General features: G+C 46.1%; 1 protein-coding gene across 1 annotated transcript in view; it reads left to right on the top strand.

The window, feature by feature from the left end:
• Nucleotides 1-14,229, top strand: part of WDR88 (WD repeat domain 88) — a 41,412-nt gene that overhangs the window by 21,086 nt on the left and 6,097 nt on the right. The window contains exons 7-9 of the mRNA XM_068261408.1: nt 1,871-2,055; nt 5,996-6,078; nt 8,139-8,207. Coding sequence (XP_068117509.1) covers nt 1,871-2,055; nt 5,996-6,078; nt 8,139-8,207 — 337 coding nt within the window. The remainder of the gene's footprint in view (nt 1-1,870; nt 2,056-5,995; nt 6,079-8,138; nt 8,208-14,229) is intronic.

Raw genomic sequence — 14,229 nt, 5'->3', positions numbered from 1 at the left:
TTGGTGTGGGAGGTAAACAGCTCATTTTAAATGTAAAAAAATGTATTTATTTAATTTAAAAAATGGATTTGGGTGTAGTTTACTATTTGACCACAAGATGGCCACAGTCAAAAAGTCCTGGAAGCGTGATCGTACATTTCCAGGAAGCATTAGGAGGATGGGAAACTTTTTGTTACTCAGAAAGACCGCAGCCTCTGATAAGAGGCTGTCGGTTTTTCTGCGGGGGGCTTCGATCAATTAATGGGATCTATAATCCCATTCATTGATGGCTGGGCTAACGGCCGGCAGCAGGAGCGCGTGCGGCCCGCAGGAGTGCGCGCAGCCTATCTGGACGAGAATGTTTAGTATAAATCAGCCCATAGACTCATAGATAGGCGTAGCAATGACCCCTGCGACCACTGCCATCGCAGGGGGGCCCAGAGGCTTTGGGGGCCCCTCCACCTCCCTCTTCCCAACCACAAGTGCTGCCAATTAGCAACGAGACCTCCCCATTCATTAACAAAAACCGTGTGCCGGAGCGTGTGTAATTTGTTCCTGCTTCCAGAGGCTTCTTTACAGCAGAACACTCTCTGCTGCCATTCGCCGGCTCCTGATCCCATGAGGTTTGGGGAGAAAGGGGCCCCTTGCTATCATTTTTGCAGCGGGGGGGCCCTATTATGTCTAATTACGCCCCTGTCATACACATGCTCAACAAAAATCTTTTAAATGCACAATTATCAAACAACCTTTGTTGTTGAAACAAACCAAAAAAGTTGTTTGCTATTGTTCAAACAACTGATAAGACAGTTGGATTGACTTGAGCTGCATCTTATCAGTTGTTTGAACAATAGCAAACACCTTTTTTGGTTTATTTCAACACCAAAACTTGTTTGATAATTGTGCATTTAAAAGACTTTTGTTGAGCATGTGTATGAGCCATAAGGCTCATACACACATCAGACCATAGTCTTTTGAAAATGAAAGATCACAGACCAATTTTACCCCATTCCATGTAGTATGAGAGCCATACCTACAATCTATTCTATGGAGCTGAACTCCCCATCAGACAGAAATCTTTGCAAGATGCTGCACACAAAGATGCTGTAGACATTCAACAGATCAGTATCTGCAAAAGATCTGTTCCTGCCAAAGATCTGTTCCTGCAAAATGCATTCATAGTCTATGATATCTGCAGATCATCATACACACCTTGTTTAACTGATATTCATCTGCAGATCAGATCCACCAGGACGGATTTTCAGATCTGCAGATGATTGTCTGATCTGCAGATGAATGTCAGTTAAACAAGGTGTGTATGATGATCTGCAGATCTCATAGACTATGAATGCAATTTGCAGGAACGGATCTTTGGCAGGAACAGATCTTTTGCAGATAGTAATCTTTTGTGTCTGTACAGCATCTGTGTGTGCAGCATCTTGCAAAGATTTTTTTCTGATGGGGAGTTCAGCTCCATAGAATAGACTGTGTAGAGTATGGCTCTCATACTACATGGAAGGGGGTAAAATTGGTCTGTGATCTTTCATTTTCAAAAGACTATGGTCTGATGTGTGTATGTGGCCTTATGTCTATGGTAAGATTAAATCGAATCAAAAATTTTAATCACTCCCTCCCTGATGTGAAATCATTTGTGTATAAATCATGTCTCCAGCACAGTGTACGCTGTGTCACAGTTACATTTCAGCAGAAATCTATTTGAGAACTCAATGAACCTCTAGTCTAGAGTTTTCTAGCTGAATACAATTCCATATATAATTTGCATAATCCTGCATCATCTTAAAATATTTATATATTTTACTATGAATGACGTGTGTGTCAGTTTTGTTTATAGAGATAAAAGCATTCGTGTTTTTACTATTTGATTGGCTTATAGAGCGCACGACAATGCCGTATCCAGCTGCAGCTTCAGTGCCAGCGGCAGGCTGTTGTGCACTTCATCCTGGGACAGGAGTCTGAAGCTTTGGGACATTAACACAGGCGGGTACCGCCTCCATGGACCGGACCATCTCCTCCATGCACACAGGGGGTCTGTCAGCTGCTGTACATTTTCCAAAGATGGTGAGCTGTAGGACTATTCCACACTGTTTATTTATAATCTGACCTGCATTATGCTGCTGTGCTGATTGGACTCTCCAGGAATTATTAAGAGGGAACTCCAGGCAAAGTATAAAAAAACAAAAACAAACCATGAGAAACCTACGAGAGCTGCCATATTTATTGCATTACCAGTTGCCTGGCAGTCCTGCTGATCTCTCTGGCTGCAGTAGTTCTGAATCATACACCTGAAACAAGCATGCAGATAATCCAGTCACGCTTCAGTCAGAGCACTTAAAGGACTTACGAGGCGAAATGCGGAAAAAAAGTTAATCACTTGCCTTATCTTTTAAGGCACGGAGGACGCTGTCCGCGCCCTCCGTGCCGATCCGCCGGGTCCCCCCGCTCATTAGCCCCCCGGGCCGGCTGCCGACCCCACGGCCCGGGTCGGGCTCTCTCGCCTCTCTCCTAAGATGGCCGCATCCTTTGCCCGCGGCTGCGCAGTCCGCATAGCCGCGAGTGCGGCTGCGCAGCTCTAGGGCCAACCCCCCGATCCACGCTACGTAGCGTGTATCCGGGGGGTTGGCCCTAGAGCTGCGCAGTCCGCACAGCCGCGGGCAAAGGACGCGGCCATCTTAGGAGAGGCGAGAGAGCCCGACCCGGGCCGTGGGGTCGGCAGCCGGCCCGGGGGGCTAATGAGCGGGGGGACCCGGCGGATCTGCATGGAGGGCGCAGACGGCGTCCTCCGTGCCTTAAAAGATGAGGCAAGTGATTAACTTTTTTTCCGCGTTTCGCCTCGTAAGTCCTTTAAAGGATTTACCCAGCTGAATTAAAAAAAAAAAAAGTTAATTACCTTAGAGCACTATCAGGGCAGGCAATCCGTGGCTCCCTTGTACTTTCCAGACGCACCGTTATCACAATCCACTTATCATTACATGCCCCGACCCAGCCCAGGGTCGCCTTATCTCTGGGCGATTACAAAAATCGCTTTAAAAATCCTCTGGCTGCGTAGTTCAAATAGACGTGGCCGCGCAGGATTACAGCCCTGCACGCAGCCCATCGTCACTCCGTACACTGAGTAATACGTCATGTGGTTGTCACCACATGACCGCCCACATGACTGACTTCCTGCGCTGCCATTCTGTGCTGAGGGGGTACGGCTGGCTTGAAGTGAAGCCAGTCATGTGGGCGGTCATGTGGTGACACCCACATGACGTATTACTCAGTGTACGGAGTGACGATGGGCTGCGTGCAGGGCTGTAATCCTGCGCGGCCACGTCTATTTGAACTACGCAGGCAGAGGATTTTTAAAGCGGCGATTGTAATCGCCCAGAGATAAGGCAACCCTGGGCTGGGTCGGGGCATGTAATGATAAGTGGATTGTGATAACAGTGCGTCTGGAAAGTACAAGGGAGCCACAGATTGTCTGCCCTGAGGTCTGATAGTGCTCTAAGGTAATTAACTTTAATTCAGCTCGTAAGTCCTTTAAGGGGAACCTAAACTTAGAAGGATATGGATTTCTCCATTTAAAATAGTACCAGTTCCCTGACTCTCCTGCTGATCCTGTATCTCTAATACTTTTAGCCACAGCCCCTGAACAAGCATGCAGATCGGGAGCTCTGACTGAAGTCAGACTGGATTATCTGCATGCTTGTTTCTGGTGTATGATTCAGCCACTGCTGCAGCCAAAGAGATCAGCAGAACTGCCAGGCAACTGGTATTGTTTAAAAGGAAACATCCATATCCCTCTCAGTTTAGGTTCCCTTTAATCTGCATTGCTTGTTCTGGGTCTATGGCTAAATGTATTGGAGGCAGAGGATCAGCAGGACAGCCAGGTAATCTGCATTGTTTGAAAGGAAATAAACATGGCAGTCTCCATATCCCTCTCACTTCAGGTGTACCATTCCCCCCGAGGTACGAGTAACTACGTCCCTGCAAATTCCCTCTTCCCCTACTATGTCTCTTCCTGCCACACACTCTCGCTTGACCCCATCCCAAAGCACGCGCTCACTCTCTCTCGTTTTCGCCGCCGATTGTTAGACGGGAGATGAATGAATGGGAATGCAGTTCCTATACAGTAATCTCTGTCCCCGTATGAACGGTCACAGGCATCAAGGAAATGCCGCGATCATATGTTTACTTCTGACGGAACACATGCACGCATTACTTTCTATTTAGCATACTATAGAAATACAATAAGGAAGTAATGCGTGAGGACATCTTGTGGCCAAATAGTAAAATTACACAAATACATTTTAAATTAACACAATACCTTCAACACTATCCCATAATTACCCAATTGTTTATTTTTTGTATTTAAAAAAATTACATAAATAGTTACCTTAGGAACTGAACTTTTTTAATATGTCCATTTCAAGAGGGTATATTACTGTTAAAGGGCATCCGAGGTGAAAATAAACTGATGTGAAAAACAATTGTATCTATCCTCCTTTTCCTAAAAATGACTTTTTTTTTAAATATCCACCAGTTTTATTTTATATTTATATCGAGTTTTTAAGTCTTTACAACTTCATTGAAGTATGCTAGAGCTCAAATCTATGAATTATTGATTGAGAAGCCATTTACTGACTGGAAAGTATTTATGGCTGTAATTACTTGTCAATGAGGGTTATGCTATAGTCTGACCTGGTCCGACCCGATCCCAACCAGGACAGAAACTGTCACTTGCATACCTGATGTTTAACTCTTTCAGGCAGAAAGAAAAAAAAGGAACATATCCTACGTATATTGTGTGCTTGGTACTATATATACACGTCTATTTCATCAGGTCACATGTCACCTCTGTTGTCCTTTAATTTTGAAACTATGGGCTTGTAAATAGTGACAGATGCAAAACTGAAAAAAATGCACCATAATTTCCAAATAAAATATTGGTGACATACATTGTACTAAGGAAATAATTTAAACGTTGCAATAACCGGGACAAATGGGCAAATGAAATGTGTGGGTTTTAATTACAGTACGGTACCAGTTGTCTTATACCTGCCGTGACCACAACTTGCACACCATTAGGCACTGAGGACCAGTGGTATACCTGCTCTGATCTCACCCCACACACCATTAGGCACTGAGGACCAGTGATTTTATACCTGCCCTGATCACACCCCACACACCATTAGGCACCGAGGACCAGTGGTATACCTGCTCTGATCTCACCCCACACACCATTAGGCACTGAGGACCAGTGATTTTTATACCTGCTCTGATCTCACCCCACACACCATTAGGCACTGAGGACCAGTGATTTTATACCTGCCCTGATCACACCCCACACACCATTAGGCACTGAGGACCTGCCCTGATCACACCCCACACACCATTAGGCACTGAGGACCTATGATTTTATACCTGCCCTGATCACACCCCACACACCATTAGGCACTGAGGACCAGTGGTATTATACCTGCTCTGATCACACCCCACACACCATTAGGCACTGAGAACCAGTGGCTTTATACCTGCCCTGATCACACCCCACACACCATCAGGCACTAAGGACCAGTAGTTTTATACCTGCCCTTATCACACCCCACACACCCATAGGCACTGAGGACCGGGGTTTTTATACCTGCCTTTATCACACCCCACACACCCATAGGCACTGAGGACCGGGGTTTTTATACTTGCCTTTATAACACACCCACACCATTAGGCACTGATGACCGGTGGTTTTTTACCTGCCTTGATCACCCTACACACCATTGGGCACTGAGGACCAGTGGTTTTATACCTGCCTTTATTACACCCCATTAGGCTTTTTACCTGCCCTGATCACACCCCACACACCATTAAGCACTGAGGACCAGTGGTTTTATACCTGCCCTGGTTTTGATATACCTGGTTTTGATATCCATAAACACCAAATGTATGACCAATGTAGCTAATGCTAGTATAAGCCAACCATCAGCTGTCCTTTTCTCTTCTGTCTATACGTGTTTTCTAGGTTCCACTCTTGTATCTGGCGGATATGATAAAACTGTGGTTTTGTGGGACGTGGTTTCATCTTGCAAGAAGCTGGTTCTTAAGGTATTCTATACGTTTCATGATGTTTTCCTTAGCTGAGTAGCTCCACCCGCCTGTCCATCTGGTGTCTCTTAGTTAAATTCAGTTATAAATGGTGTATGACTGTAAACAGCATGATATACTGTATATGTTCGGAATCATGCTCTATGTGGTTGCACCTGCTGGTGGCACTTGTTTTCTGTACTGTGGTATTATCTCTGTTCACCAGTAAGTGACATTTTGCAACTCTTCAGACATTATTTTGCCTGCAGTTTCTCGGTTTACCTGCTGGTGGCGAACACTAGGAATCCAGCGCAGGAGATTTTGGCGCAGCCGGCGCCACCATCGACCATAATAGGAATTACGGCTATAGCGACGCACAGCGAGTAACTTCGGCGATGTCAGAAGACGGAGCTGAAGTTACTTTTAAAACACTGTAATTCAGCTGACAGCAATAGCTGGAAGCCGAATTACATCATTTCCCACTATCCACGTGGACCTGGAGGGGGAATAGTAATTAACGCCGCCGGGACTTGTGCAGCAGCAAGATAAGCCATATATCGGCTGTATCCTGCACCCAAGTCTCCCGACGGAAAATTCTCTCGTACGCGCTGGTGGCTCTCTGCATCTAGACGGCAGTACTTTCAGTGTTCACCAGCAGGTGGCCCCTTATACAACTTATCCTGGACAATTATTCATTATGACTTCACCTGTTGTATTTGCATTTGAGGACTCCACCCACCTGGGGGCTCATCCTAAGGGCCCATTCCCACTAGATAACGCGTGCACGGATTCTATTTTGTGCATGTGTTATGACGCACAGCATGACATCGGGAAGTTGCGGTTTAACATGTATCAATGGCGCTAGTCCTAATTCGCCCCTACAGGAAAACAATTGCATCCTACAATTAAAAGCTCTGGAATGCTTTGTCTAATGTGAACGGTACGGTAACATGAAAGTTAACAGACTTTCATGTTCCCTTCCTTACTACATCCTAGGTGCAAAAGCGGACGGAACAGCTCCTAGTTTGAAAGAGCCCTCACAAGTTTGCTCCAGGCAGCAAAATGTCTAGAACCTGCCCTGTCTTCAATTAAAATATGGGCAGATTTAGCACTTTCCATGTTCTCCTCAGGCAATGTCTCTGTCCCTGTCTGTATCTCTGTTCTGATCTGGCCTCCTGGCCATTGTTCGTTGCTTGCTCAGACTCTGATTTGCCTTGCTGTTCCTCCTTGTCTCTCTGTCCTGATCTGACCTCCTGGCTTATGTTCCTTGCTGGCTTTGACTCTGATTTGCCTTCTGCTGCTAAGTGCAGCCATAACAATATGCATGGTATACATGGGCTTTTTGACCTAGGCCTTCTTCTAGTTTGACATTTGAAAAGGTGGGAAACTAGGTTCAGCCCAAGGATAACCCAATCTGAAGACAAAATGATCAACTTTAAGCTCATGTATTTTCTCTTTGTCCTCCCTCTCACCTAGCTTAAGAGAGTAGTCTCCCCTCCCTTCATCTCCAAGGGGTTTAATCTTTAGGGTCACCTCACCATTCAGGCTAACAAACCATGGAGCTAAACACACTCTAGGCTTCTTCTGCACCCATCGGCACACTCCCGACTTCTCCCCTAAAACCCTCCAGGCTCCATGCCTCTGCATCAGTCTGACATTGCTGCAACCACACAACCCCGCTGCCCAATAAGCTGAGGGCTCATGGCTATAACAGACAAGACTCTCCTATCAGCAGCAAAGGGAGGGGCCAATGCCTCCTCCCAGAAGTCACTGGGGTAGGCCAGGCCATTGCACAACATCCAGAAACCAATGAAAGCCCCAGTATGACCTCACTGCTGGAAAATCTAGGCATCCAAGGAAGCATATGGGATTGTGTGGTGGGAAATCAGAGACCACACATAAGTCACGAGGGGACAGGGAAGCTGGAAAAAAAAACTAGGTAAAAATGAAGTCAGACTGAGGTCAAACTGATTTTGAATGGATGTCAAACAAACAACAACCTGAACTAGAGATGACTGTGAAATCAGAACCCTTTTACCCTGACCCTTATAATGTTGTGTTGCTGATTGGTCTCTCCACAGGGCCACGCTGATTGGGTGTTAGATGTAGCTTTGAGCACCAATAGGAAACAAGTTCTTTCTTCCTCAAAGGTGAGTCCTTGGGATTATTAGTTGCTGCAGTGACTTCTCTTCTTCTGTCTCTTTCCAAACACGTTTACACCCCGAGGAGGAGAACTTCTGCCTTGTGGGGTCAGGAGTGGTTAGTGGGTAAGGAGGCTGAGAGAAGGGGTGGCTTCTTTTGGATCAAGGCTGTTGGACTTGGATTTCATTAATGGTCAGAACAATAGCGACACTTATCAAAAAGCAATATAATGTACAGTATGTGTGTGTCTTTTAGTGGTGGCAAAGTTTTTGTAGGCCATATCATTTCTTCATAATAATTAAAATGCGTATTTATTATTTCAAAAGCTTAAAATTCCATAAACATATAACCTGGCAATAATTACATCCATGTAATACACGAGGCAGCTGCGGCGAACAGCACCGCCGCCGCAGCCGCCTCTATGCGGCCATCCGTCCGTTCGGCATCTAGGACGCCGAGGATGGAACGTTCTCTGGTGCAGAGGGTTGCCGGCTCGCGCGGGCGCGCGCACAGACGGGACCTTTATGCGGGAAGAAATCCCGTCAGCTGACCGGTAGGTTGGCTGACGTCAGAGGAGTCCCACGGCGCCCAGGATTGGCTGTTGGAAGGGGGGCGTGCCAGTGGGGTCTCCTCTGCTTCTTAAGCCTCTAGGCTTCATTCGCACATTGTCTGTTGTCTAGGCTTCATTCGCACATTGTCTGTTGTCGTGAATACTCTGTGTGTTAGCGCTCAGACCTTAGACTAGATCCCAGGTGTTGATGCTAAGGATTTCACACCTAGTCTAGGATATTGCTACCTTGTTACTGTTTATTTGATTAGACTAGTTCCCGGGTGTTGATGCCAAGGACTTCACACCTAGACTAGGATATTGTATTGTATTGATCTCCTGTGTATGACTCTTAGCTATCCCCCTGACTCTGATCCTGCTTTCCGTTTTTGTATCTTTGCCTATCTACCTCTCTGTTGCTGAACCTCTGCCTGATTACTGATTATTCTCCTGTCTCACGATTCTGTACCGATACTTACCTCTCTGTTGCCGAAACTTGCCTGTCAGACCATTCTACTCACCAGTGGGCCCTCGCAACTGGTGAGGTGCTAGCTTCACCAGCGCCTCTGGTGAAGCTATTTTGTGCAGTCCTGGTTGTGTCTCCTAGGCTGCAGTACAGTCTGACTCACCTGCTCCAAGGGTGATCACTCGGCTGCAGTACAGTCTGACTCGCATGTTCCCAGTTAATCACTAGTTCAGTACTAGTTGTATCTCATAGGCTGCACGGGTGATCACTTGGCTGCAGTACTTCCTGAATCACCCGCTCCACGGGAGATTCGGCCTCTTCGATATTGTTTTCTCCAGCCTGCTGGAGCTTGTACTCTAGTGCACGCTCAGTGTACTGATAGTACCTCACCAGCCCCTTTGGTGAGGTCTCATTAAACTATTAAAGTTACGGTTGCACCTAATCACTACACACTCAGCTCTTTGTCTGCTATACTGGTATTATTGGTGATTCTGCAGATCACACATAATCAGGTATAGCATCTGCATTATTGGTGATTCTGCAGATCACCACATAATCAGACATCTGAGCTACGACACAAGACTGTTACAATCCACAATAGAATGAGAACCTGCTTGTGTTTGCACATATATATATTATTTATATATTATTATTATTATATACTGTCTATATATTACATAATGCTTACCAGGCAACTTTACCACCCAGTAAGCGATGCATTAAGGGGCTCTACTGAGGTCTCAGAACATCAGCCAAGCCACCAGGCAACTTTACCACCCAGTAAGCGATGCATTAAGGGGCTCTACTGAGGTCTCAGAACATCAGCCAAGCCACACGGTGACACATAATGCATGTTCTCTGCATGATTTCAGAGGTTGGAGAGGTATTGCATGGTGTGGGAGAGAGGGGTGCACATGGATATTACACATGGAAGAGGGAGCTGGTGCACATGGATATTACACATGGAAGAGGGAGCTGGTGCACATGGATATTACACATGGAAGAGGGAGCTGGTGTACATGGATATTACACATGGAAGAGGGAGCTGGTGCACATGGATATTACACATGTGTCACGCTTGGAGGTGTAATCTCCACAGTCAGCATGCAACACATAAGCTGACGTGAAGGAGGTACACACACCAGCACAAGGAATCAGGATATCCCCAGTATAGTGGAGGAGAGGACTGACTCCAATAGGAGATTGTGGTGCACAGAGCCGGTGCAGATCCGAACAGCCACAAACAACACCCTCGCAACAACGTCTCAGCGCAAAGCAGCGCCGAGCGCACAAACCAGGACCGAGGAGATCAGGACAGGTAGACAGAATGAACGCTTGCTTAACTAGCCACTACTTAGTGACAGCAAGCGTCTACAATAAAACAGACTGGAATGAGGTAGCCAATGCGTTTGCAGCAATGGCGTGCCTCACAAAGACAGGACAGGATAGTCAGGAAATAGCAGGATCAAGATAGATGAACGTAACACAGATAAATATACAATAAGTATGATTTCCTAGCGTATTACAATTACAGCTATCAATGAAACTATTTGTAACGTCTGACTAACATATGTATATATCGGCAATGAACCGATATATGACATAAGCAGGAACTCTGACTAAGACTGGAGTAATACAGGGAACAGGACTCAGAAGGATTCGCTATCTCCTCGCAGAGATGAACGCAATCCACAAACAGGACCAGGAACAGGATACTACCTCAGCACGGGTGCTCACGATACGCGCAAACTACCAAAGCGTGCTGGAAGGCTGACTGACTGAACACAGGAAATAAACAGTTCGTGTACGTATATATCAGCGACACTGATGTATCAACGTAACACGAATACAAAGAAAATAACAAAATGCGCAAGTATGCGTATATATTGGCGATGAACCAATATATGACACAAGACAAGCAGAGTAACAACTTCTAGAACAAGAGCAGAACTAGGAGGACTCGCTGACCCCTTCGCAGGAGTCAGCGCAGTCCACACGGACTAGGAACGAGGTGGGGCACGGGCAGAGTAACAGACAGAATCTGAGACTATGGTAGCCCATCAAGCATTGCAGGAAGCAGTTCTTTATACTGAGGTCATCCAATGGGAGCAGACCTGCAGATTCCCACACAAGTGAATGGTAATTAATCACAGGCTGACAGCAGGAAAAGGCAGACAATGATACGCAGCCTGCAGGAAAGGGATTGCCCCTCCGTTGCAGCAGACAATCTTTGTTTTCACAAAAGCATATTAAACTGTCATTAACTTCAGAGCGACTGCAGATGGAATCAGCAACTAGTTTAAGTGCAAACCAAACTATGCAAGAAAATGTATGTAATGACATCAGAACTGCTTGGGTTACAATACCACTGCAGCCAGCAGTAAACGCTGCAGACATGATCATAACAACATGGAAGAGGGAGCTGGTGCACATGGATATTACACATGGAAGAGGGAGCTGGTGCACAAGGATATTACACATGGAAGAGGGAGCTGGTGCACATGGATATTACACATGGAAGAGGGAGCTGGTGCACATGGATATTACACATGGAAGAGGGAGCTGGTGCACATGGATATTACACATGGAAGAGGGAGCTGGTGCACATGGATATTACACATGGAAGAGGGAGCTGGTGCACATGGATATTACACATGGAAGAGGGAACTGGTGCACATGGATATTACACATGGAAGAGGGAGCTGGTGCACATGGATATTACACATGGAAGAGGGAGCTGGTGCACATGGATATTACACATGGAAGAGGGAGCTGGTGCACATGGATATTACACATGGAAGAGGGAGCTGGTGCACATGGATATTACACATGGAAGAGGGAGCTGGTGCACATGGATATTACACATGGAAGAGGGAACTGGTGCACATGGATATTACACATGGAAGAGGGAGCTGGTGCACATGGATATTACACATGGAAGAGGGAGCTGGTGCACATGGATATTACACATGGAAGAGGGAGCTGGTGCACATGGATATTACACATGGAAAAGGGAGCTGGTGCACATGGATATTACACATGGAAGAGGGAACTGGTGCACATGGATATTACACATGGAAGAGGGAGCTGGTGCACATGGATATTACACATGGAAGAGGGAGCTGGTGCACATGGATATTACACATGGAAGAGGGAGCTGGTGCACATGGATATTACACATGGAAGAGGGAGCTGGTGCACATGGATATTACACATGGAAGAGGGAGCTGGTGCACATGGATATTACACATGGAAGAGGGAGCTGGTGCACATGGATATTACACATGGAAGAGGGAGCTGGTGCACATGGATATTACACATGGAAGAGGGGGCTGCTGTACATGGGTATTAAAAATGGAAGAGGGGGCTGCTGTACTTGGATATTACACATGGAAGAGGGGGCTGCTCTACATGGATATTACACATGGAAGAGAGGCTGTACATAAAGAAGGGGCCACAAGTAAGTTAGCCTAGGACAGAAATAGTCTAAAGGTGCGTACACACGTCAGATAAAAGTCTTTGGAAAATGAAAGATCACAGACCAATTTTACCCCCTTCCATGTAGTATGAGAGCCATACGCTACACAGTCTATTCTATGGAGCTGAACTCCCCATCAGATAAAAATCTTTGCAAGATGCTGCACACAAAGATGCTGTACACATGCAACAGATCACTATCTGCAAAAGATCAGTTCCTGCCAAAGATCCGTTCATGCAAAATGCATTCATAGTCTATGATATCTGCAGATCTCATACACACCTTGTTTAACGGACAATTATCTGTAGACCAGATCCACCAGGTTGGATCTTCAGATCGGCAGATAATTGTCTGATCTGCAGATGAATGTCCATTAAACAAGGTGTGTATGAGGATCTGCAGATGTCATAGACTATGAATGCACTTTGCAGGAATCGATCTTTTGCAGGGAATGATCTTTTGCAGACACTGATCTGTTGCATGTGTGCAGCATCTTGGTGTACAGCATCTTGCAAAGATTTCCATCTGATGGGGAGTTCAGCTCCATAGAATAGACTGTGTAGAGTATGGCTCTCATACTACATGAAAGGTGGTACAATTGGTCTGTGATCTTTCATTTTCCAAAGACTTTTATCTGACGTGTGTACGCACCTTTAATCTGGAACGGTTTGCATACAATTTTAAATGTAAATTGTGTGCAGCTTGGAAATGAGAGGAAGTGCATGTCATTGGCTCAGTTCCAAGAGTCATACAATTTGCATTAATGATGAACCATCTCTGCTCTGTTCCAGCCGCTCAACTGGTTCTTAGGGCCCCTGTTCAATTTCTGATATGTCTCAGTTTGCCCCTCCTATTTCTGTATGGAAGTGTGTGGCAAAAGTCCTGCAGTAGAAAGGGATGGAGCAGGAGTGGAGTCATGCTGGAGGGGGCAGACTCATCCATTCCTCTCTATGGCAACAGCACAGCAATGCTAACTGTGAGAACCCTTGGGGGTCCCTGCAGGCTCTGGGGACCCAGGATATTGCCCAGTTGCCTCTAGGGAAGTACCGACTGTTTTTGTTTGGTGTGGGAGAGAGGGTGTGCATAGGGACAGCAGTAATACCACAGTGTACTATGTAAAATACACCTGACAGCTAGGGCGGCAGTATTATCACCACCCGTACTTCATTCCAGATGTTTCACATTGCAGCAGTATTGGCTCTGCCCCATTCCCATGCACATCTCTAATGGGAGGTCTAGGCCTGAAGTCTCTAATGGGAGGTCTAGGCCGGAAGTCTCTTATGGGAGGTCTAGGCCTGAAGTCTCTAATGGGAGGTCTAGGCCTGAACTCTCTAATGGGAGGTCTAGGCCTGAAGTCTCTAATGGGAGGTCTAGGCCTGAACTCTCTAATGGGAGGTCTAGGCCTGAAGTCTCTAATGGAAGATCTAGGCCTGAAGTCTCTAATGGGAGGTCTAGGCCTGAAGTCTCTCTCTAATGGGAGGTCTAGGCCTGAAGTCTTTCTCTAATGGGAGGTCTAGGCCTGAAGTCTTTCTCTAATGG

The sequence above is a fragment of the Hyperolius riggenbachi genome, chromosome 11 (genome assembly GCF_040937935.1).
Source record: "Hyperolius riggenbachi isolate aHypRig1 chromosome 11, aHypRig1.pri, whole genome shotgun sequence".
In the NCBI taxonomy this organism is placed as follows: domain Eukaryota; kingdom Metazoa; phylum Chordata; class Amphibia; order Anura; family Hyperoliidae; genus Hyperolius; species Hyperolius riggenbachi.
The sequence above is the reverse complement of the archived record's forward strand: the minus strand, read 5'-3'. Positions and strand labels throughout refer to the sequence as shown.